We start from the raw sequence: 26,165 nt of genomic DNA, 5'->3' as shown, positions 1-26,165 counted from the left end.
TGCAGGCCTGGTTTTATTAGCTGAGACTTTGCTAGACATTAAAAGTGATACTAAAGGCTGGAAGGAGGGGAAAGACATTTGGTTTCTAAGACAGAATTCCTTGCTTTGGTCACTCCTCTGAAAAATATGAATGAATGAATCAATCAATCTATCTATCTATCCATTTATCTATCCATCTGTTATCTACTTTTTTATCCATCCATCCATTCATCCATCCATCCATCCATCCATTTGTCCATTTGTCCATGGATCCATGCATGCATGCATGCATCCATCCATCCATCCTATTTATCGATATCCATCTATCTTTCTATCTATTCCATTCTATTCTTTCATCAATACTATATTTATGTATCTATCATCTTTCTGTCTTTCTGTCTGTCTGTCTATCTATCTATCTATCTATCTATCTATCTATCTATCTATCTATCTATCTATCTATCTATCTATCTATCCTTCCATCCATCCATCCATCCATCCATCCATCCATCCATCCATCCATCCATCTATCTATTCCATTCATCTATCCTATTTATCTATTCCCCCATCCATCCACCCATCTATCTTGGAGTCTTAATGGACAACCAGCTAAATAAAAGCCAGCCGTGTGCAGCAGCAGCCAAAACAGCCAATGCAATCCTAAATTGCATTAAAAGAGGTTTACAATCAAGGGAAGTACTAATACCACTCTATAAAGCCTTAGTAAGACCACATCTAGAGTCCTGCATCCAGTTTTGGTCACCACACTATAGAAAAGATGTTGAGACTCTAGAAAAAGTGAAGAGCAACCAAGATGATTAGGGGACTGGAGACTAAAATATATGAAGAATGGTTATAGGAACTGCGCCTGGCTAGTCTAGTAAAGAGAAGGACCAGGAAAGACATGGTCTTCCAATATTTGAGGGGCTGCCAGAGAGGAGGTGGTCAAGCTGTTTTCTATGGCACCTGTAGGCCTACCTACCTAACTACCTATCTAATCAATTCATCTATCCTATTTATCTATGTCCCACCCACCCATCCATCCATCCATCCATCCATCCCTCATGTATTATTTCTCTCCCTCCCTCCCTCCCTCTCTTTTTCACTCTCATTTCTCCGAACTTCCCATGGTCACTTGAACAAAATTCAGACTCTTGGAAACTGACTCTTATTTATGACAGTTGTAGTGTCCGGGGGTGACGTGATCCCCTTTTGCAGCCTTCTGACAAGGGACGTCAATGGGGAAGCCAGATTCACTGAACAACTAATTGTCACTTAGTTGTTGACAACAACTCAAACTGTCACTAACCTCACAAGTGCAGTGGCTCACTTAACAACGGTGGCAAGAAAGATCGTAAAACAGGGCAAAAATTCACTTACCCACTGCCTCGCTTAGCAACGGAAAAGTTGGGCTCAACTGTGGTTGTAAGTCTGTGTTTCCTCAATGTCTTTCAACAATGGCAGAGCTTCTGACGGATTGAAAGCCTTCTTAAAATCTGAGGGAGGCATTCAAAGATTTATTTGTAGCTCAGGATTATCTGTCCTTGACTTATGCCCATACTGCAACGGTCGTAAATATGGGGAGGCAGCAACGGTCATGTGAAAAATAGTCCTAAGTCACTTTTTTTCAGTGCCGTTGTAAGTTCAAGCGGTCACTAAGTGAATTGTTGTAAGTTAAGGACTACCTGTATATAGACATCTCTCTCTCTCTCTCTCTGTTTCTGTTTTTTCCTGCTGAACACAAATATTTCAAGGCTGTAAATCTCAGCTGTATCTTTTTATCGGCCTTCACGGATGCCGGATCTTGTGGACCTACTTAATGCAGGAAGGGGGTAAGACTAAATGACCTCTGAAATCCCGCCAAATGTTGAAAAGCTTATGATTTTAAGCTGTCTGGAGGCCGAATCTTAAAATTGCAGTTTGGGTTTATCGTGAGTATAAGAAGAACAGCTTAAGCTCCCAGAGGCGGCTTCTCTCCTTTCTCACAACCACAGATCCCTTGGATTAACAATGGATGAACCAGCAGGACACTTTGGCCTCCATCTTTGGTTTCGATCTAAAAAAGAGAATCTCTGGGAATCAAAGGATGGGAGTTGACAAATGCCTGAATGAAAACATTTGCCGCCTTTTTTTTTTTTTTTGCTTTGGAAGAATGGCTTAATGAGAAATTCAGAATGAAGTAGTAGAGGCCTTAGGAGTTGGGCCCCTTCATGACTTGTAGACTTCAGTTCCCAGAATTCCTGTAGCAGCCGTGCTGGCTCAGGAATTCTGGGAGTTGAAGTCCACAAGTCATAAAGGAGGACATAGTTTTCCAATTCAGGCCTAAACTGAACCCATCCACTCATGTCCTTCTTCCTTTTAAAATAATATATCCAAGACCACTCTTTTCCAGACCGGTTTGAAGTCCATCAGTTTAAACCAGGGGTCTCCAACCTTGGTAACTTTAAGCCTGGTGGACTTCAATTCTGGGAGTTGAAGTCCACCAGGCTTAAAGTTGCTAAGGTTGGAGACCCCTGGTGTAAACTTTAGGTAGTCCTTGATGTACAACCATAACTGAGCCAAGATTTCTGTTGCTAAGCGAAACCGTTCTTAAATCAATTTCGCCTCATTTTACAACCTGCTGAATGAGGAATTCTGGGAGTTGAAGTCCACCAGGCTAAAAGTTGCCAAGGTTGGAGACCCGTGGTTTAAACTTTAGGTAGTCCTTGATGTACAACCATAACTGAGCCAAGATTTCTGTTGCTAAGCGAAACCGTTCTTAAATCAATTTCGCCTCATTTTACAACCTGCTGAATGAGGAATTCTGGGAGTTGAAGTCCACAAATCACCAAGGGGCCTTGAGGTTCAGGATGGGAAAGGCAGCAGCTATGGATCCTGTCTAGCTTGAGAGGGGGCTTAGACGGAACTGGGGAAGCCAGATTCGCTTAACAACCATGTCACCTAACTGAACAAGGGCTGTGATTCCCTTAACAACGGTGGCAAGGAAGGGTGCAAAATGGGGTGAAATTCACTTCACAAATGTTTCCCTTAGCAACAGAAAATTTGGGCTCAATTGTGGTCGCAAGACAAGGACTACCTGTACTCTTGCCAGAAATCTAAATAGTTGTGTGACATTTGAACACAGGATTTAAGTAAGAAAAAAAATGCATAGGTATAGTATGGTACCAGGCTCAGCAATAGTAAATGTGAGAGGGATCTTCGAGTCCATTTAAATAGGAGCCAGCCGTGTGATCCAGCCGCCAAAAAAAGCCAACACAGTTCTAGGATGCATTAACAGAGGGATAGAGTCAAGATCCCGTGTAGTGTTAATAATACCACTTTATAAGGCCTTGATAAGGCCACACTTGCAATCCAGTTTTGGTCACCATGACGTAAAAAACAACAACGTTGAAGCTCTAGAAAGAGTGCAGAGAAGAGCAACAACGATGATTAGGGGATTGGAGGCTAAAACATATCAAGAGCAATTGCTGGAATTGGGTATGTCTAGTTTGATGAAAAGAAGGACTAGGGGAGACATGATAGCTGTCTTCCAATATTTGAGGGGCTGCCCCAAAGAAGAGGGAGTCAAGCTATTCCCCAAAGCACCTGAAAGGCAGGACAAGAAGCAACGGATGGAAACTAATCAAGGAGAGAAGCAACCTACAAATAAACAGAAGTAGGTGAGAGCATGATTGATGACTCTGGGCTATGGAGGTGTCCCATTGGAGGATATGGGAGGGTGACAGTGAATTACGTGTCTCAGAGTCGGCTGCACCCAGGCAGTGCCGGGCATGTTAACTCCTAATAAATCCTTTTTAAGTTTTGGAAGTTTGGCTCGAGACTCATGATTTAAATGGGGGGTAATTGCTGGAATCCTGACAAGTATAGGGTCTCCTGCTCGAGCAGGGGGTTGGACTAGAAGACCTCCAAGGCCCCTTTCAGCTCTGTTATTTGATTATTCTGTTAAGAAGCAACAGATGGAAACTAATCAAGGTGAGAAGCAACCAGGAACTAAGGAGAAATTTCCTGACAGTGAGAACAAATAACCAGTGGAACAACCTGCTTCCAGAAGTTGTGAATGCTCCAACACCGGAAGTTTTTAAGAAGAGACTGGACAAACATTTCTCTGAAATTTTATAGAGTTTCTGGATGAGCAGGGGATTGGACTAGATGACCTCCAAGGTCCCTTCCAACTCTGTTATTCTGTTAAATAACTTTTGATGATAAGGTTGGGAAGGAAGGGAGGAAAGGAGGCATCATTCGCTCACCCCTCCACCCCACCAGCAGCCTGACGCTCGATTTGGCCTGCTCCAAATAAATCAAATCCACTTTGGACTGTCTTTAAGGTTTCCTGAGTGCAAAATTCCTTCTGGGGCTCCTGAGAAGCTTATCGGCTTGGATGCTGGAGAACAAACTAAGCCGGAGTCGTTTGATGCAGATTTCCGAGCGCATCTTGCCGAGAAGGCGCATTTTCGTTTCTTCTTGCCAATTTGCAACTCGTTGGCCTCGGAAAGAGGGGAAGATTAATCACAATTTTGCCTCCTGCCCGCTCTAACCTGGTACGGCGTCTTCCAGATGTTTGGGGATTACTGGGCCCAGAACACCCACCAAGCACGACCATGGAAGAGTTTATGTTTGCTTCCTAATCCTCGTTTGCAGCTGTCTCCAGCTTTTGGGGGAGGCAAGAGGGCCTCACACAGGGCAAAAACTACATGGCGTATCGGGCTTTGCAAATTGCCAGTTCCGCCCCGCTTTGCGGGAGAAATTCCTTTTTCTCCTGCTTATTTTCAGCCTGTGGATACAACCCCCCGCCCTCCCGCTCGGCTTGAAAATATTGGAAGTTAAATGCGTAGAGTACAGAACGTAGAAGAATAGTGTTGGAAGGGCCCTTGGCGGTTTTCTGATCCAACCCATTGCTGAGGCGGGAAATCCTATACCAGTGGTGGCTAACCTTTTTGGGCTCCTGTGTCAAAAATTGTGTGCGTGCTGGCGCTTGTGCGCTTTTGTACTTTCATGCCAGCACCCAAAAGACAATGCGCACCCCCGCAACACCCCCTGCGCATGTGCACGCAATCCTCACGGCCCCCGCTTACGTGCACTGCGCCTCACAGCTGATTTTCCGCTGGTTTGAGGCTTTTCCGGCCTCCCAGAGGCTTGAAAAAAGCCCCCGCAGGCCAAATAGGCCCATTTTGTCACTTACGCTACTACAGGAAGTGATGGAACGGGCTTATTCGGCCTGCAGAGGCTTTTTTCAAGCCCCTGGGAGGCCGGAAAAGGCCTCAAACCAGCCGAAAATCAACTGTGAGGCGCGCACATGCACGGTGAGGTTAAGTTTGCCTGCGGCTCGCATGCTGGCACAAATGGCTCTGCGTGCTACCTGTGGCATGTGTGCCATAGGTTCGCCATCACGTTCCTATACCTTTTCAGATAATCTGATCTCTTCTTTAAAGAGTCTGATCTCTTCTTAAAAACCTCCAGTGTTGGAGAATTCACGACTTCTGGAGGCAAGTTGTTCCCCCTACTCAATTGTTCTCACTGTCAGGAAATTTCTCCTTGGTTCTAGGTTGCTTCTCACCTTGATTAATTTCCACCTGTTGCTTCTTAATAGAATAATAACGGAGTTGGAAGGGATCTTGGAGGTCATCTAGACCACCACCACCCCGCCCAAGCAGCAGACTCTACACCATGTCTGACAAATGGAAGTCCAGTCTCTTCTTGAAAGTCTCGAGTGATGGCGCTCCCACAACTTCCGAGGGCAACTTCTGATCCATGGGTTGATTGGTCTCACTGTCAGAAAGTTTCTCCTTATTTCCAGGTTGAATCTCTCCTTGTTCAGTTTCCATCCATTATTCCTTGTCTGGCCTTCAGGTGCCTTAGAAAATAGCTTGACCCCCTCCTCCTCTCTGTGGCAGCCCCTCAAATATTGGAAGATTGCTGTCATGTCTCCCCTGGTCCTTCTCTTCCCTAGACTAGCCAGGCCCAGTTTATACAACTGTTCTTTAGCCTCCAGTCCCCTAATCATCCTGGTTGCTCTTCTCTGCACTTTTTCTAGAGTCTCCAGTACCTTTTTTATAATGTGGTGACCAAAACTGGATGCAGGACTCTAGGAGTGGTCTTACTAAGGCTTTATAGAGTGGTATTAGTACCTCCCTTGATCTTGATTGTATCCCTCTATTAATGCAATTTAGGATTGCATTGGCTGTTTTGGCTGCTGCTGGACACGGCTGGCTCCTGTTGAGCTGGTTGTCCACTAAGACTCCAAGATCCCTCTCTCAGTTCCTGCTATTGAGCCTGGTTTCACCCGGTTTATATGTGTCCTTTTGGTTTTTCTTGCCTAAGTGTAGGACTTGACTTTTCCTTACATTGAATTTCATTTTGTGTTCTTGTCTGTCAAGATCCATCTGGATCTTGAGCCTATCTTCTTGGGCAGTAGTGGCAAATCTTTTTGGGCTCTTGTGCCCAAAATTGTGCACGCGCTTTCACACTCATGCTTGCGTGCCGGCACCCAGGAGGCAATGCATGCCCTCCCACACCCCCCATGCCCGCACAATCCTTCACCTACCCAGTCACACACATACCCCGCCGTCCTCTTACCTGTTCTGTGTCTCACAGCTGATTTTCGGTTGGTTTGAGGCCTTTTTCGGCCTCCCAGAGGCTTGAGGAAGGCTTCTGAAGGCTTTGCAGGCCAAAAACTAGGCCCGTTCTGTCACTTCTGGTCTTTTTGGAAAAACAAGAAGTGACGAAATGGGGCTAGTTTTCGGCCTGCAAAGCCTGCAGAAGTCTTCCTCAAGCCTTTGGGAAGCCGAAAATCAGCTGTGAGGCGCACTCATGCGCAGTGAGGTAAGTCTGCCTGCAGCTCGTGTGCCAGCACAAATGGCTCTGCGTGCCACCTGTGGCACGCGTGCCATAGGTTCGCCATCACGGTTCTTGGGTGTTAACTATTCCTGCCAGCTTAGTATCATCTTCAAATTAAATCATGAGTCATAATTCATATCCTCCAATGGGACACCTCCATAGCCCGAAGTCATCAATCATGCTCTCCAATTAGAATTTTGCCCAGCAGAAACCTAGTCACCTAGTTACTATCTTTGAAAAACTATTTATGGAATGCACTTTCGGTTTCCATGCCGCTGCACTGCTCTCCCCCCCCTTTCTGTTGGTAGCTCTAAAAAGACGATAGAAATATATTATGAGTTGACATTGTAACTTCAGAGGCTGCTAAACGGATGGTTGTAAGTCGAGGACTATCGGTAAATGTGAGTTCCTTCTTGTTGGAAAATACAGGTAGTGCACTACTATTACTGTTAATCTTCTCATCACTCCTTATCGTCCATCCCCTCCCACTTGTGACTATATGACTGTAACTTTGTCGCTTGTATCCTTACAATTTATATGGACTGTTTCCTAGTATTATTTGATTGCTTACTGGACCCTATGACTATTTGTAAGTGTTGTACCTCATGATTCTTGACTCTTGATGAATATATCTTTTCTTTTATGTACACTGAGAGTATTTGCACCGAAGACAAATTCCTTGTGTGTCCAACCACACTTGGCCAATAAGGAATTCTATATGCTTCTATATTCTTCTATATATTCTTACAATGGTTTGTTGAATGACCATTCTATGGTTACAGCAGCACTGAAAAAAAAGGACGTGACCATTTTTCACACTTATGACCATCGCAGCATCCCCGTTCAAAGTTATAATGGCTCTGAAAAAAGGGGACTTATGACCATTTTTCACACATACGACCTTTGCAGCATCCCCGTGATCATGTGATCAAAATTCAGACGCTTAGCAATTGACTCATATTTATGACGGTTGCGGTGTCCCCAGGGTTATGTACTCCCCCATTTGTGACCTTCTGACAAGCAAAATCAATGGGGGAAGCCAGATTCACTTAACGACCATACTCACTTACCAACTGGGGTGCTTCCCTTAACCCCTGTGGCAAGAAAAGTCGCAAAAATGGGGCAAAGCCCGTATCACCCATTTCTCACCTAGCAACAGAAATTTTGTGCTCAAAATGGCGGTCGTAAGTCGAGGACTCCCTTCTCAGGGAATAAAAAATAAAATAAAAGTTTTTTCCTCTGCAAGACAACAGACTGCCGGCTCCTTAAAATCCTAAGCTTGCTGGTAGGATGGTTTTAATTCACAGCTCTTACAAATAAAATAAGCTGATGACGTTTGAAATCTCTCTTTATTTTGCCGACTTTTCTGCTTTAAATCTGTTTTTATCTCCAGAAGAGGGTTTTAACGATGATTAAGGAGGAAAGATCTTTCCTCCATACAACGTTGTAATGGGAAATCTTAAGAGGATTGGGGCAGGATTGGATTCGGCGGCTACATCGAAGCGATTCTGAAATTCTTACAATGACAATGTAAGAATTATCTGACAATGCGCTTAAAAGCGGGACAATTAAAGAGCTGGCAGCTCTAATTTGGACGTGGTTAGCTTTAAGTTAACGACCTCCCTTCCACCCTTGGCAAGTTGTGCGAATGCAGTACTTTCCATGTGTTGGAAGAAATATCCATCTGGTTCAGTTCCAAGCAGGGAAAAAGACACTGGAAACATTGAGGGCTGATTGGAAAGGGGGTTTATTGATGGACAGGACCACCTGGATTTGAGGTCCTGAGCAGCTGACCCCATGGAGTGGAGAGTGAGAATTATTTATATACCTCTGCTTGGGGTCTTGCCCTTGAGCTTCCTGTTCCTGGGCAAGAACATGTATTCTATTGGTTTCTGTCAGACTTCCAGGGGGTCATGTTTGTCTGAATCAAGTTTGGTTGAAGCCTCGAGGCTGATGCAATGTCCCCAGGTGATTTTGTAATGCGGTGAGCCCTGTTGCTACCTTGTTTCCCGAAAATGTGAACTACCCTGAAAGTAAGTCCTAGCTTGATTTTTACACATGCGCCCAATATAAGCCCCCCCCCCCAAATAAGCCCTAATTAAGATCCCACCCACTCCAGGATGCACGGGTAAAAATTAAGCTAGGGTGGGCATAGGGGTGGTGGTGGAGCTGCCCTACTACTTACCTTTGGACAGTTGTAGCCAGGCCTGGCACACCCCGAAAACTATCTTTCTGGCCCATTTCTTTTGCAGCCAGCAAGGCTTTCCCGAAGGCTTCTGTGGCTGATAACAAAGCTCTGGATCGATCCGGAGCTCTGTTATTCGCTGCAGAGGTCTTCAGGAAAGCTTTGCCGGCCGCAGAAGAAGAAGTTCCTGAAGGCCTCTGACAGTGAGGTTAGTTAGTGGATGATATCCTTCGAAAATAAGACCCGGTGCCTTTTTTGGTGGCAAAAATAAATAAGACAGGGTCTTATTTTGGGGGAAACATGGCAGATAATTCTATTATGTCCTGGAGGGTCATGTATTAATCCTATCATTCTGGACCTGATGGTCTTTGGTTTTGTAGCCCAGAGACATGATAGCAGTCTTCCGATATTTGAGGGGCTGCCACAGAGAGGAAGGGGAGTTAAGCTATTTTCCAAGGCACCCGAAGGCCAGACAAGGAATAATGGATGGAAACTGAACAAGGAGAGATTCAACCTGGAAATAAGGAGAAACTTTCTGACAGTGAGAACAATCAACCCATGGAACAGAAGTTGCCCTCGGAAGTTGTGGGAGTTTAATCACTGGAGGCTTTCAAGAAGAGATTGGACTGCCATTTGTCAGAAATGGTGTAGGGTCTGCTGCTTGAGCGCGGGGTTGGTCTAGATGACCTACAAGGTCCCTTCCAACTCTGATTATCTATTATCTGCCATTTGTTTAGCAACTGTTTGAAGTTACAACAGCACTGAAAAAGTGACTTCCAACTGGTCCTCGCAATTATGACCGCCCAGGAGTGGGATTCAAAATTTTTAGCAACCAGTTCTGTGCATGTGGCTTAGGTGTGGGCGTGGCTTGGTGGTCATGTGACTGGGTGGACATGGCTGGGTGGTCATGTTATTGGCTGGGTGTGGCCAACTCAATATCACTCACATTGAGGTATGCATCTCCTCGCCTGGCGTCTCATGACTGTGGGGATGCTGCAACAGTCGTAAGTGTGAAAAATGGTCATAAGTCACTTTTTTCAGTGCCATTGTAACTTTAAATGGTCACTCCACCCAAGCAAAGTACCAGCAAAGGATGGGAAAAAAACTCCAGAGAGGTTCCTGAGACAGGAAGTCTAGTCCTGCCAAGAATGTAATAAGGGTTAATGGAGAGGCAGTTTCTGTAAGCAACACCAGAATGTTTCCTTCCTGCCTTCCTTACAGGATTAGACCAATAATTTCTTCTAACAACTGGTTCTCCAAACTGCTTAGAATGTTAACAACTGGTTCTAGTGCAAACCTGTAGAATCCCGACCCTGTGACCACCACAGCATCACCACCTGGTCAAAATTTGAGCGCTTGGCCATCAGGTTGTATTTATGGTGGTTGTAGTATCCCAATTGTGATCACCCTTTGTGACCTTCGAGTGAATCCAGATTCGCTTAACGACTTTGCGATTGACTTAACAATTGCTGTGTTTGCCTTAACAACTGTAGCACAAAAAGGTTGTTCAACTGGGCATTGAATCCCTTAACAATCCCTTTGCTTAACCATGGAAATTCTTGACCCAATTGGGATCGTAAGTTGAGGACTACCTGTAGCTAACCATATAGATAAACAACTTGGTTAAGAATTTGGTTTTTATGTTTGCATATCATGCAAAAATCAGTTTTATTTCTCGGTGTGGATGAGTCCTATGAGCTAGGATAATGTTTCTTAACCTTGACAACTTTAAGATGTGTGGACTTCAACTCCCAGAATTACCCAGCCATCGTGCTAACGGGAATTCTGGAAGCTGAAGTCTACAAATCCCACCTGGGAAATTCTGGGAGTTGAAGTCCACAAATCCTGCCTGGGGAATTCTGGGAGTTGAAGTCCACAAATCCCACCTGGGGAATTCTGGGAGTTGAAGTCCACAAATCCCACCTGGGGAATTCTGGGAGTCCAAGTCCACAAATCCCACCTGGGGAATTCTGGGAGTTGAAGTCCACAAATCCCACCTGGGGAATTGTGGGAGTTGAAGTCCACAAATTCTGCCAGGGGAATTCTGGGAGTTGAAGTCCACAAATCCCACCTGGGGAATTCTGGGAGTTGAAGTCCACAAATCCCACCTGGGGAATTCTGGGAGTTGAAGTCTACAAATCCCACCTGGGGAATTCTGGGAGTTGAAGTCCACAAATCCTGCCTGGGGAATTCTGGGAGTCCAAGTCCACAAATCCCACCTGGGGAATTCTGGAAGTTGAAGTCCACAAATGCTGGCTGTGAGGGCAACTAAAGGGGATTTGTCTCCAATATGCTGGGATAAGGGACTTGTGGAAAAGAAGGGAAATATTGGAGACCAATACGTACGATAATTTGTCTCCAATATTCCCCTCCTTTTCCACAAATCCCCTACCCCAGCAGTCCCTAATCCTATGAACCCCCTTAAATTGCCCTCACACACACCCCCCCCCCATTTGCATGGACACATCCTACAAATCTTGTTCGATTGGATCATTGGTTCTTTTTTGTTCTCCTGGGGCTAAGCTTGTTGTATGAACTCAACCCCTTGGTAACTTCCTGGTTTTTTTTTTTAATTGTGTTTTTTGTTTGCAATTTCTGAAATTAAAGCACGCCTGGATGAGATGGGCTTGCTTTTTTTCGTTCTGTAAAAGAGACACTAAGATTTTTTCTTTTCCCCCCAAGCAACCCTAAGAGGAGCTTCCTTGGAATGGGAAAAATGCAGCCAAGCATTTGCCGGGAACCGGTTGGGCCTGCCCTGCAGGGCGGTGCTGCTTCCTGAAACTCCAGGTCTCTCTGGTGTTTCTCCTCCTTAACATTCGGCGCCTGGATGCTCCTGCCTTCTGCGTCTCTCTCTCTCTCTCTCCAAGGACGGACTTTTGGGAGCTGTCAGCGATGGAAACCCTACGCAGGAGCCTTTCCCGTTGGAAGAGGTACCACATCAAGGTCCACCTCGCCGAAGAGGACCAGCTGCTCCCGCTGACCGTGAGGCCGACGGATACCGTGATGGACTTGAGAGCTTACCTGGTCCGGGAAGGGGTCACTTCTTGGAAAAAAAACTTCCATTATAACGCCCGTCAACTGGACGAGCACGAAACAGTCAAAGAGGCCAAGATCCAGAATGGTTCGGTGGTCTTACTGGTTAGTGAGAAAAGGTAGGTTTTTGGGGAGAAGGGATGGATCTTCTGAAAGAAAGATTTTTTTTAAAAAAAGGTATGGGTTTTTTTTTGTGTGGGTGTGTGGGTGTGTATGTTGTTGTTGGTGAAACAGACACCAGACAACCTCAACAAGGTGATCAACATATCCGGGAATCCTGCCTGCCTGCGTATTTGTTTATCTTTCTTAGTTGTCTGCCTCTTTGCCTATCCATCTATTCATTTCATCCGGCCAGCCGTCCCTCCTTTTATACCTCTTTGTGTCTGCCTGGCCTGTCAATCATTGGTCTGTTTAGCTGTCTGTCTATCCAGCCTTCCAATCATCCAGCCAGCCACCCCTTCTGTCTATACCAATTGGGATCCATACGTCTCTCCGTCTCTCATCGCTGTCATCACCATCCGTCTTATCCGTCCATCGATCTATCATCTATCTCCATCAGGGGTGGGATTCAAATGTTTTTACTACCGGTTCTGTGGGCGGGGCTTGGTGGGCGGGGCAGGGGAAGGGCACCGTAAAATCTCCAGTCAGAAGGGGGTATTCGCTGGTTCTCCGAACTACTCAAAATTTCCGCTGCCGGTTCTCCAGAACTGGTCAGAACCTGCTGAATGTCACCTCTGATCTCCATCCATCCATCCATCCATCATCGATGGATGTATCATCGATCAGTATCATCAGTATCTTTTTAGTTGACATGGTTGCTGTTCAAGGCGGCTCTCCATTCCACGTTGCAAACATGCTTGTCCTTTTTTTTACATCCACGCATAAAAACATGGCAGAACGATAAGGAGGGGACGGAAACCAGCAGAGAGCCGTTTTGACTTTTTTCGACGATCCCGCCAATGGCCAGGTTTGCAATATCCCGTAACTTTACAGGGGTGTCGGCAGGAAGGTCAAAAAAGTCAAAATGGTGGCGGTAACCCTGCATTGTCACCCTTGACCCTGGTTTTCCCCACCCCCACCCTCTGGGTGTATCGTAATTCATATCCTCCAATGGGACACCTCCATAGCCATCGATCAAGTTCTCCAGTTAGAATTTTACTCGGCACAGAAAGCGAGTTTGTTTTTCTTCCCTTTTCTGTTACAAAGCTCTCCGCTATTCTACGTAATTATGCACGCAAATTCCTAATTTGTCTGAATATTGTATAAGGTATACCTTTTTTCTTTAATACAGACAGTTTGAAATAGATCCTTTGATTGGGAAGCCTCTTTTTTCCCCCAAAAAAATAATAAAATAAATGCATTTATTTTCAATGCATATGTCTTTTTTTCTTTTTTCTTAAAGTGAATTCAATTCAGTGCTGTTCATCTCTGCCAGGCTATGAGCTCTTCAAAGAATTGTACTTCAGACAAAACCCGCGGTAGTGTCAACTCATAAAATATTTCTATGGTCTTTTTAGAGTTGTCAACAGAAAGGGAAGGGGGAAAGGGGGATTGAAAGAGCAGTGAGGCAGCTTGGAAATCGAAAGTGTATTCCATGCATAGTTTTACAAAGATAGTAACTAGGTGACTGCAGTTTGTGCCGAGTAAAATTCTAACTGGAGAACATGATTGATGGCTATGGAAGAACATGATTGATGGCTATGGATTGATGGCTGGCTGAGGAATTCTGGGAGTAGAAGTCCACATATGCGTTGAAAAACACTGGGCTAGTCAGAACAGAAAGCTCACCGCTAAAGAAGTTGATGCAATGGGACGCGGTTGATTTTTCTGCCTTAGATTTTTAATTCATTCAGTTCATGAATTAATTCGTTTTAATTCACGGGGTTGGGGGTGGGGGCGAAGCTTTCCCCGTGAGATTAGATTAGCCCCCACGCTTTCATTCTGGTTTAGCAAATGAAAACTTACATTTATTAGGAAGGGAAATCGCATTAGTCCCACCAATTCAAGAGAAACCCAATAGTTCCTTTCCAGACTCACACGTTTTATTAAAAGACAGAAATTTCCTGTCTTTTAATAAAAAGTTGAGAATTGAAAGAGGGGGGTGGCCTTACCCAGGTGCTTTCTGACTTGAGGAAGAAGGTTGAGGCAGTTTTAGTTTGTCGGATGTTCAAAAATGGGATAATTTAAAGGAGGATGTGTCAATCAATCAATCAACCAATCAATCAATCAACCAACCAATCAATCAATTCCATCTACAAGTAGTTCTTGCCTTACAACAGTTCATTCAGTGACTGCTTGAAGTTACAAAGCAACTGAAAAAAGTGACTTATCACCATTTTTCACATGCATCTTCCTGGTCACGTGATCAAACTTCAGTTTCGGTTTACCTGCCCTCCCCTGGCCAGATGTTTGTGCACGATCCCTAATGCCACATTTGGATAAACAATCATTACCATCCCGGGTGGACGACTCGCCCTGTTGTGACTGTCTTTCCCCTGACTCAGCAACCAGACACATCCCACCCATTGAAAGGAACTTGTTTGCCTCGCGTTTCGGATTCTGGAGTCGCAAGGATTTCCAGGGGGCAGGCGTCGAAAGGGTGGGGTGAGGAGATTTGGGAGGAGGTTTCTACCCCCCCAAAAAAAAACCTCACAATTTTGCTCGTTCGGTGCACATCTGTAGTGATGAACCTGTCACTTTCACACAGAATATATATATATATATACACATACACACATACACACACACGTAAGTACATACCAGTGGTGGGATTCAAATTTTTTTACTCCTGGTTCTACGGGCATGGCTGGGTGGGCGTGGTGTGGCTTGGTGGGCGTGGCTTGGTGGGCGTGGCAGGGGAAGGATATACTGTAAAATCCCCATTCCCTCCACACCCCACTAACCTGCTGTCCAGCTCGGTTCTCCTTTGCAGGGCAACCAAAGGAGACCCAGCCAATCAGCTGGGACTCAGGAGGCGGAGAATAGATGGGGGCGGGGCCAGTCAGAGGTGGGATTTGGCGGTTCTCCCAACTACTCAAAATTTACGCTACAGTTCTCCAGAACCTGTTGAATACCACCTCTGATACACACACACACACACACACACACACACACAGGGGTGGGATTCAGCCAGTCCGGATGTTAAATTTACATCTGGTTCGCCAAACCTGTATTTGAACCGGCCAGCTGGCCCCACCCACCCTGCCTCTCCCCTCCCAGGAGTCTCCACGCGGCCCATTTTGGATGCAGGTAAGTGCAGGGTCCATGCGGAGGCTCTGGGGGAAAAACAGGCCTTCCAGAAGTCAGGAAACTGGCCTGTTTCTCGCTTCCAGAAGGTCTCTGGATCCGGGGAGGCCTTTTTCACCCTCCCAGAGGCCCGAGGGAAGCCTCCGGACTCTGGGGAAGGCAAAAAACGGCCCTCCCGAAAGTCCCGATAGGCCATACCAACCATGGCCACGCCCACCCATCAACCGGGCTGAGAACCAGTTGGTGGGATTTTTGAATCCCACCCCTTTTTATACCCTCTCTTGGGCTTTGAATTTGAGCTTCCTGTTCCTGTGGCAAGGGCATGTATCCTATTGGTTGCAGTCAGACTCCCGTGGGGCTATGCAGTCATAGCTGAAGATGTCTGTGTCCCAGGCTCGGTTGAATCTTGCTGGGTGACGCACTGAAGGGCAATTTTCTATTGTGGCTGAATGGCTTTGCCCCGGCACATTTCATAAGTGAATTGAGGCAGTTGTGACGTGGGTGACATGGTCATTAAGTGAATCTAGCTTCCCCGTTGATTTTGCTGGTGAGAAGGTCTGCAAAAAGGGATCCCATGATCCTGGGGAATCCTGCGATCGTCATAAATATGAATCAGTGGCCAAGCATCTGAATTTGGATCACCTGATCACGGGGATGCTGCAACGGTCGTATGTGTGAAACCCGGTCGTAAGTTCCTTTTTGCAGTTCCGTTGTAACTCCGAACGGTCGCTAAATGAATGGTTGTAAGTCGAGGACTTGCCTATATAAATGGTCCAATAGATCAGGTCTCTTTGCCTTTTTCAAGACATCAAGCATCAAAGAACGACCGGGTCAGGATCGATATGTACAAAATTCAGAAATTATCTGGAGCTTGTCGGAATTCAGTTAATCTCAGCACGGACATGAAGGGGAAATTTCTCATACTTATGGCGCTGGTGCCATTGAAACAAGACCCCGTATTGGATTTTTTGGGGGCGGGGGGGTTGTTTTTATTTTGTTCTGCAGAATGATCTGCTTTTTATGCTCAGGGCCTCTCAGAATTGTTTTATTTGATTTATCCTCCAGGCAGAAATGCATCTGTTTGGCTAAATGTTGCAAAATTTTGTTTTATGGGCTGTAACATTCTGCAAAAGTTAATGAACTAGTGCCAGAGAATATGGCTTTGTTTTTTTTTTTATTGTGCTGGTTGCATTTGCCCGCTTTATGTTATTAGAATCATTGTAATCATTGTCATAAAAATATATATATATATATATCCCTCTGTCCATCCAACCAGCCTCTTTCTCTTGGTAGATCTACCTACCTACCTATCTACCGGGGTCTACGACACTTTGCCACAGCCATTCACACCATGGCTAACTTGCCACAGCCATTCTAGCCACGGGACAACTCGCTGCGAGAGAGGCGTTACACTAATATCAAAGAAATGGTGGAATAGAATAATTAAAGTAAGGATGCAAAAGGAGGGACAGAATGAAATGTGAATGGCAAACAAATAAAATGTTTTTTTATTTATTTTAAATAATGAAATAGAATTGGTTAGTTGTCCCGCAGTGAATTTTCCCGTGGCGAGGTGGCCGTGATGAGTTGGCTGCGGCAAGTTGTCCCTACCTACCTACCATCCTATCTGCCTGCCTACCTACCTATCTGCTCATGGTTCATCCATCTAATCCAGGGGTCCCCAACCCACCGGGCCCCGGACCGGTATCGGTCCGTGGATCATTTTCTGCTGGGCCGCCGGTTTGCTGGGCACCGCCATCTTGTTTCAATGAGAAAGTGCTTCCGGGTGAGCTTTTCCGGTTGGAAAGCGGCGTTTGGGTCCTGAAGGAATCCTTGCGCCTTAGTTTCATCGAAGGGGGTGGGGGCGGCTTCGAACGAAGAGCCATCCCGATGGCGGAGGAGATTAAGAAAGCACAAAAAAGGTACAAAGGAGGAGTTGAAGGTGGCGGGGAGAAGCGGGGGACGGCTGGCTGGCTGGTCACTCAGCTCGCCTTGCCTTGTCATGCATGCTGATGCTGGTACCGGGCCGCGGATCATTTTGTGATGCCGGTACCGGGCCGTGGCACAAAAAAGGTTGAGGGCCACTGATCTAATCCATCCATCCATCCATCCATCCATCCATCCATCCATCCATCCATCCATCTCTCTTGGTGGACCTACTTACCTACCTTCAGGGCTGGGATTCTACCGGTTCTGACCGGTTCTATAGAACTGGTTGTTAGGATTCTGTGCATCATTCCCCTGGCTGGCCCCACCCCTCCATCTGCCCCTCCTCCCCGCCCAGTCAGTCCTTATTGTGCATGCCCAACATCATGTGTATGCCCGACATCATTCTCCTCCTCCCATTTCCCCCGACGATCAGCTGTTGCAATGATCAGCTGTGTCTGGGATCTCCCTACCTGTCTTACGGCTTCACCCAGGAGGCTTCCCTGAGGCCCAGGAAGCAAAAAAAAACAACAAAAAAAAACGGGTGGTGGGATGTGTTGTAAAAAAGGAAGCCACACCCACCCAGTCACATGGCCACACCCACCTAGCCACACTTATCAAGCCATGCCCACAGAGCCAGTTGTTAAAAAATTTGAATCCCAACGTTGCCTACCTTCTATTGGTCCATCTTAATATGTGATCCATCCATCTGTCCATGCATCCATGCATCCATCGATCCATGTTCTCTCTTGGTGGACCAACCTACCTACCTTCTAATAGTCCATCCTACTATTTGATCCATCCATCCATCCATCCATCCATCCATCCATCCATCCATGTTCTTTCTTGGTGGACCAACCTACCTACCTTCTAATAGTCCATCCTACTATTTGATCCATCCATCCATCCATCCATCCATCCATCCATCCATCCATCCATCCATCCATCCATGTTCTCTCTTGGTGGACCAACCTACCTACCTTCTAATAGTCCATCCTACTATTTGATCCATCCATCCATCCATCCATCCATCCATCCATGTTCTCTCTTAGTGGACCAACCTACCTACCTTCTAACAGTCCATCCTACTATGCGATCCATCCATCCATCCATCCATCCATCCATCCATCCATCCATGTTCTCTCTTGGTGGACCAACCTACCTACCTTCTAATAGTCCATCCTACTATTTGATCCATCCGTCCATCCATCCATCCATCCATCCATCCATCCATCCATCCATCCATCCATGTTCTCTCTTGGTGGATCCACCTACCTACCTTCTAACAGTCCATCCTACTATTTGATCCATCCATCCATCCATCCATCCATCCATCCATCCATCCATCCATCCATCCATGTTCTCTCTTGGTGGACCAACCTACCTACCTTCTAACAGTCCATCCTACTATTTGATCCATCCATCCATCCATCCATCCATCCATCCATCCATCCATCCATCCATCCATCCATCCATGTTCTCTCTTGGTGGATCCACCTACCTACCTTCTAACAGTCCATCCTACTATTTGATCCATCCATCCATCCATCCATCCATCCATCCATCCATCCATCCATCCATGTTCTCTCTTGGTGGACCAACCTACCTACCTTCTAATAGTCCATTCTACTATTTGATCCATCCATCCATCCATCCATCCATGTTCTCTCCTGGTGGATCAACCTACCTACCTTCTAACAGTCCATCCTACTATGCGATCCATCCATCCATCCATCCATCCATCCATGTTCTCTCTTGGTGGACCAACCTACCTACCTTCTAATAGTCCATCCTACTATTTGATCCATCCATCCATCCATCCATCCATCCATCCATGTTCTCTCTTGGTGGACCAACCTACCTACCTTCTAATAGTCCATCCTACTATTTGATCCATCCATCCATCCATCCATCCATCCATCCATCCATCCATGTTCTCTCTTGGTGGACCAACCTACCTACCTTCTAATAGTCCATTCTACTATTTGATCCATCCATCCATCCATCCATCCATCCATGTTCTCTCTTGGTGGACCAACCTACCTACCTTCTAACAGTCCATCCTACTATGCGATCCATCCATCCATCCATCCATCCATCCATCCATCCATCCATCCATGTTCTCTCTTAGTGGACCAACCTACCTACCTTCTAAAAGTCCATCCTACTATGCGATCCATCCATCCATCCATCCATCCATCCAACCATCCATCCATGTTCTCTCTTGGTGGACCAACCTACCTACCTTCTAATAGTCCATCCTACTATTTGATCCATCCGTCCGTCCATCCATCCATCCATCCATCCATCCATCCATCCATCCATCCATCCATGTTCTCTCTTGGTGGACCAACCTACCTACCTACCTTCAAATAGTCCATCCTACTATTTGATCCATCCATCCATCCATCCATCCATCCATCCATCCATCCATCCATCCTCTCTCTTGGTGAACGTGCCCACCTCCCCAATTTATTGCTCATCCATCTACCCACCCGCCCACCCATCAATAAGCCTCTTGCCCTCCTTGCTGTCTCTCCATCCATCACCTAGGTATTCACTAGCTTCAATAATGGAGTCAGTTTTAATAATAAGCAGTTAAATAAGATAATGCACCTTTTTTTTCATCCTTTGCAGGAGAAAAAAATGAAAACAATTGTGAACCAATTTTGGATATTGATCCGAAATCCATCCTTCTCTTTCCTGAATGGTTTCTTCCTCTATGAAAGTGGCTTTTGTTTTTTCCACTTCCTTATTAGATTGCTTTAAATTTTCTTTGGGCTTATTTTGGATAGTCATTCTGTGACATTCTTTTTTGAAAATTTTTTTTTTGGAAGGTCAGCCTGAACATTAATTTCATTGTTCTCTGTCTCCTGGAGGATCTAATTTCAGCAGTGATTAAGGCAAATGCTGCTGTGGTTTCTTATTCAGTATGGAGATAATTTTCTTCATAGGAAATTGGAGAGGAGGAAGGGATTGCGAGAGTGCCTGGGAAATTGTCATGGAATGTTAAAAATGAAGATCAAGTGACCGCCGCCGCCGCCGCCAATAGCATCGAATCAGTCACAACTCCCCCAAATGTCATTGCTTTGGGAGTCATGGGTGTCCACGTTTGGGTACATTCTATAAGTTAGCTCATTTGGGGCATCTTGGTTCAAAAATGGTTGCCCTCAATGCCCCGTTTCACCCAGTTCAATTGTTAAGCGGATGGCTGCGGTTGTTAGGTCTGTAACATGGTTATTAAGTGAATCCTGCTTCCCCTTTGACTTAGCTTGTCAGGTCGCAAAAGGGGATCACATGATCCCAGGACACCGCATTTGTCATAAATGTGAGTCAGTCGCCAAGCATCCGAATTTCGATCACATGCCACGGGGAAGTTGCAACGGCCGTAAGTGTGACAAATGGTCATAAGTCACTTTTCTCAGTGATGTTGTCACTTTGAACGGTCACCAAATGAACTGTTGTAAATTGAGGACGACCTGGATTAAAATGCAATATCTGGATGTTTTCAAGGGTCTCCCCAGAACATGATCAGTGCATTGCAGTAGTCAAGACCCATGACTGTCATGCCCTTGTTAGAGTCGGACTCTGGGGGAGAGAAGGAACAATAGGGAGTGGAGGTGTGGCTCCTGAGGTTGTGGAGGAGGCTGGGGAAGGGCAGAGGCCGGCTGGGCAGTCAGAGGGAGAGCCAGGCCCATCCCTTCTTCATCCTAGGACACGCAGGGAGGAACGGAGAAGGCAACAACTTGGCTTATGAGAGAGGAAGCGGCCATGATCGCCCTCATTGGTTGCAGCTGGGTAGAATAGGATATAAGAGAGACGGTTAAAACACAGAGTTGCTAGAAGCAAAGTGTGTGTTATTTTGGGCTGAAGTTACCTTGGTTGGCGTCCTTCCAACAGACTCTGCCTTGTTATCTCCTTGAAGTTGGTAATTACTTATCCTGGTCCGTTGTGGAAATTCCTTCACTGTAGTTTATTTTGGTTTTTTATTTCACCTCTATCGGCTCATTAAGTTCGGACTGTATTGCTTTCTTTCAAAGACTATTTTTGAATACGTTTTATCTCCAACGGAGAATTATTGAACAGTGGGGCCAAGTTGGAGGCATTAAAGGACATTTATTTGGATTTTGTTACGTTTGTGTTAAGCTCCGGGTCATCACAATGACTGTGGGGATGCTGCAACAGTCATAAGTCTGAAAAATGGTCATATATATTGCACTTCAAACGGACACTAAATGATTGGCTGTAACTCAAGGTCTATGTGATGACCCGGGGTGTTGCACAAAGGCAACACAGTCACATAAGTAAGAGAAGTCCCTTGAATATCTCCAACTTTGCCCCCAATGTCCAGGTTACCTTTGGCTGGAGAGAAAAACTCTCCCAAGAACAGTCTTTAAGGGGAGGAAATTCACCCCGAAAACAAAGTACATATAAACTGTAAATAAAATCCACACAAACCACACTGCAGCAATTAACTGTACAGGGCAGGATAAGGAATTGCAGACTTGAAAGGCCAACAAAACAGTTGGGAAGACGCCAGGAACCTCGACCATAAAAGATAACTCACGATTTGCTTCCAACAAGTTGTTGTGCGCCAACTCCCTTTTCATACACTGTGTTGCCAGTTGCTGCTAATGAAGGGAATCAGGGCCCTTTCCTCCCCCGTAAGCCATGCAACCCACGTTGCTCCCTTCTCCATTCCTCCCTGAGTGCCCTAGGATGAAGAGAGGGTGGGCCTGGGTCTTCCTCTGAATTCCCTCTGCCTTTTTCTACCTCTCCCCTGCTCTGCCCAGCTGGACTTTGCCCTTCCCCAGTTTCTTCCCACAGCCAACGGAGCCACTCTCCTACTCCCTGTCAGCTGCTCGGCCTCCCCCTCTGAATCAGATTCCGACAGGGGCATGACAGTCTACCTGTACTGTACAGGTAGTCCTCAAGTTACAACGGTTCATTTAGTGACCTCTTTTAGTGAAAAAGAGGCAGAACAAGGGAGAGGGAGTTCAGAGGAAGACTCGGGCCCACCCCCTCTTCATCCTAGGGCACATAGGGAGGAATGGAGAAAAGAGCAACGTGGGTTGCATGGCTTACGGGGGAAGAAAGGGGCCTGATTCCCTTCATTAGTCACACATAGGAAGAGAGTTTAAAAGAGATGCATGCTGAGTGCAGCATCTTCTGGGAACAAACTTGAGTTTTTGTGTGTGTTGAGTTTGGTTATCTGTGTTCCTGGCATCCTCCCAACCAAGTTGAATTTCTGCTTCTTCCTTCATGTCTGGAATTCCTTCTTCTGCCCTGCTAGACTAATTACCTCAACTTGCCTTCATTGGACTTTTGGACTTTAAATTACAGTTTTTGTTGACCACGTTTTGGACTTGATTCTCTGCAGCCCAAGGCTGTTCCTTTTTTCTCCAGCCCAGAAGGTAACCATGACATTGGGGGCAAAGTTGGAGATAATAAAGGGACTCTTATTGCTTATCTGACTGTGTTGCCTTTGTGCCACGCCCCTCTGGGTCATCTCAATTGGCTTTTGCTTGTCAGTAGGAGTAGAATCTCCCCTTCCTTGGAGTAACTTCGGAGTGCTGTCTGACCTCCCCACCTCCTTTTTTTTCCCAAAAATTGCAGATGAAGCTTACTTGGGGAGCAATTCCCCACATGGCGCCATCATTCGGAGGGACGGAGTTTGTCGCGCTGACAGTCAAAAGGTGAAGGGAAGAATAAAACCAGTTCCTTGAAACAGCCTGGAAGAATCGAAGGTACAAACGGGATGGCTTGTTGAAGGCAGCTGAGCCCACTTTACAGACGGCTTGATTGAGACCCTTTTCATTTGGGTCTTTAGGAGGGGTTATTTGCCACCCAAAAGGCAGCTTCAGCTGTGCTTAAGTGCACACTGTTTTTTTTTTTGTTTTTTTTCATCTCCGGCTCCCTGAGCCAAACCTGTCAGGGTTACCCAATGACAAGGAGTAATTACAGAGTATTGAATTAATATCAGGGCGTAATTAACTTGTGGAGGTCACTGGTCCCGTGATTTTCTGAGGAGGCACAATGGGCTTTAAGGAGATCAGAACAGCTTGGTGAAGGATGAACTGTTACAGGTCATTTCTTTTCCTCTTGCCTTCCCTTACTTCTTTCCCTTCCCATAAGTGCACCATCGTGCCTCCCATCCCTGTCCTATTGTCTGCATTTATTTGTACCTATTTCCTGTATTTTTACTCATGTTTATACTTATACCTATTATCTTGTAAGCGATTGACAAATCAAATAAATAAATAAATAAATAAATCCTTCCCTTCTCCATCCTTTCCTTTCCTCCTTTCCCTTCCCTTCCCTTCCCTTCCCTTCCCTTCCCTTTCCTTTCCTTTCTTTTCCCTTCCCTCCCTTCCCTCTCGTTCCTTTCCTCCTTTCCCTTCCCTTCCTCCCCTCTCCTCTGTCCTTTCTCTTCTCTTCTCTTCTCTTCTCTTCTCTTCTCTTCTCTTCTCTTCTCTTCTCTTCTCTTCTCTCTCTCTCCTCTCCTCTCTCCTCTCCTCTCCTCTCTCTCCTCTCCTCTCCTCTCCTATTCTATTCTTTTCTATTCTATTCTGTTTTATTCTGTTCTACTTTCTCTTCTCTTCTCTTCTCTTCTCTTCTCTTCTCTTCTCTTCTCTTCTCTTCTCTTCTCTTCTCTTCTCTTCTCTTCTCTTCTCTTCTCTTCTCTTCCTAACACCTTGCCTCCAGAAATTGTGAATGCTCCATCACTGGAGGCTTTTAAGATGAGACTGGATAGCCACTTGTCTAAAAAATAATATAGGATCTCCTGCTTGAGGAAGGGGCTGGACTAGAAGACCTCCAAGGTCCCTTCCAGCTCGATTCTGATTCTTACTGGATGTCAAGGACTTCCTGCAATGCGTTCCCTTTGGCTAATTCTCACTGTTGCATTTTAGGAGGTGAGCCAGAAGGGGCTGCTACCGCCGACTGTCCACCTCACCGGAATTCCAGATCTGGCTCTGCAAGATTTCCTTCGGGATCGCAGCCGGAACCAGCCCAGCGATGCGGCTACATCGGGAGGGGTGCATCCACCCAGCTGTTTCGTGTGCTTCCAAACACTCCCTCCCTCTCTCTCTTGAGTTTCTAGTTTCAGCCGCGAGGGAGAAACAGGTTTAAGGAGATGTTTTGGCCCAGCTGCTAGTTTTGAAAAGAAGAAATTCAAGCTAGCTGCTGGGCGTGGGGAGGGTGGAGCGAAGGAAAGTTTCGGTGTTACTGCAAGAGGTGAAACCGCGTTTACTATTCCTTACGGAGGGACTTTCATTTCGGGGTTAAATTACAGGCTGAATGGACATGACCTTGTAGATGACCCCCCACTCTGTCAAGGACTCCTCTCTAATGACCTAAATGCTAGAGCCCACTCTTAACAGCATAGCCCAAAAGGCATTAAGAGGTGTAAACCTAATCCTGCGTCGCTTTTTCTCCGGTAATATTGTACTACGAACTAGCGCGTACAAAAACATTTGCTACCCCAGTTCTCGAATGCAGCTCATCTGCCTGGAACCCGCACTGCATAGTGGACATTAATATAATCGAGAGAGTCCAGAGATATTTCACGAGAAGAGTCCTCCACTCCTCGACTCACAACAGAATACCTTATTTAGTTCAGTTTAGTTTACTTTATTGTCATCGCACCTGGTTCAACGAAATCAAACACCATCTTCAGTGCATATCACGACCATGAAAATAAACACAAACACATATCCTTCACCCACTTCACACACTGAATTGAAAACCCTTGACACCGCACCAACACTGCACTATACAGTAGAATTCAACAGAGCTACTGCCCTGGGATAGAAGCTGTTTTTCAGCCTATTTGTCCTTGTTTTTATTATCCGGTACCGTCTGCCAGATGGTAATAGTTTAAAAATAGGGGGGGGGGGGCAGGATGAGATGGACTTTTAAGAATGTTTTGAACTTTCTTGAGGCAGTGGGAGCTATAAAGCTCTTCCAAAGAGGGGAGAGGGCAACCCATGATCCTCTGGGCAATGACGTTCACCCTCTGGAGCGCTTTTCTATCCGACACTGTGCAACTGGCAAGCCATTATTCCATCAGACTTGAAATTTTAGGCGTAGACAACCTAGAACTACGCCGCCTTCGGTCCGACCTAAGCGCAGTACATAAAATTATCCATTGCAATGTCCTACCCATCAATGACTACTTCAGCTTCAACCACAACAATGTGTGGGTATGCAAGAGATACAAACCCAAGGTAAACCACACCAAAGTCGATTGCAGGAAATACGACGTCAGCAACAGAGCGGTCAATGCCTGGAATACTCTACTTGACTCTGTGGTTTCTTCCCCAAACCCCTAAAATTTTAACCTTAGACTGTCTACTATTGACCTCACCCCATTCCTAAGAGGTGTCTAAGGGGGCGTGCATAAGCGCACCAACATGCCTACCGTCCCTACCGTCCATTTCACGTATTAATAACCATGTTTATATTTATATCTGTTATTTAAAACATGCTCGACAAAAATAAATAAATAAATAAAATAAATAAAATAAAAAATAATCCCTGTGCTTTGTGAACAGATCTAAGTTGCCGTCTACAACGGCTTTGGAGCGTGACTTTGGATAGAAAAGGCTTTGTCCTTTCTGAAAACCGTGAGGACTGATAACTTAACCGCCGTTTCAAATGAATTTATTTATTCAATTAATGTCTGTCTGCCTTCCAATATTTGAGGGGCTGCCACAAAGGAGGAGGAGGGGTCCGCCTGTTCTCCAAAGCACCAGAAAGGCCAGAAAAAGAAACCATGAAGGGAAAACTATGGGTAGTCTTCAACTTACTGACCACAACTGAGCCCAGAATTCATGAGGCCTAAGCAAGAGAGTGAATGCTGCCCTATTTTACGGCCTTCCTCGCCACCGATGTTAAGTGAATCGTTGCAGGGGTTCAATTAGGAACACGGTTGTTAAGTGAATCTGGTTTTCCCTGTTGA

At 45.7% G+C, this 26,165-nt stretch overlaps 1 protein-coding gene across 1 annotated transcript; it reads left to right on the top strand.

The window, feature by feature from the left end:
- Window positions 1-11,858: 11,858 nt before the first annotated feature.
- TINCR (TINCR ubiquitin domain containing) lies at window positions 11,859-25,691 on the top strand. Its single transcript, XM_087923230.1, has 3 exons — window positions 11,859-12,150; window positions 22,820-22,950; window positions 24,115-25,691. The coding sequence occupies exons 1-2, from the start codon at window positions 11,891-11,893 to the stop codon at window positions 22,821-22,823; spliced, it is 264 nt and encodes an 87-aa protein (XP_087779356.1). The 5' UTR covers window positions 11,859-11,890; the 3' UTR covers window positions 22,824-22,950; window positions 24,115-25,691.
- The last annotated feature ends 474 nt before the right edge of the window (window positions 25,692-26,165 follow it).

Source organism: Pseudonaja textilis, chromosome 1 (genome assembly GCF_049901715.1).
Source record: "Pseudonaja textilis isolate UNSWEBS1 chromosome 1, rPseTex1.2, whole genome shotgun sequence".
NCBI classification, from domain to species: domain Eukaryota; kingdom Metazoa; phylum Chordata; class Lepidosauria; order Squamata; family Elapidae; genus Pseudonaja; species Pseudonaja textilis.
Note: the sequence above shows the minus strand (reverse complement) of the source record. Positions and strands in the feature narration are given on the sequence as shown.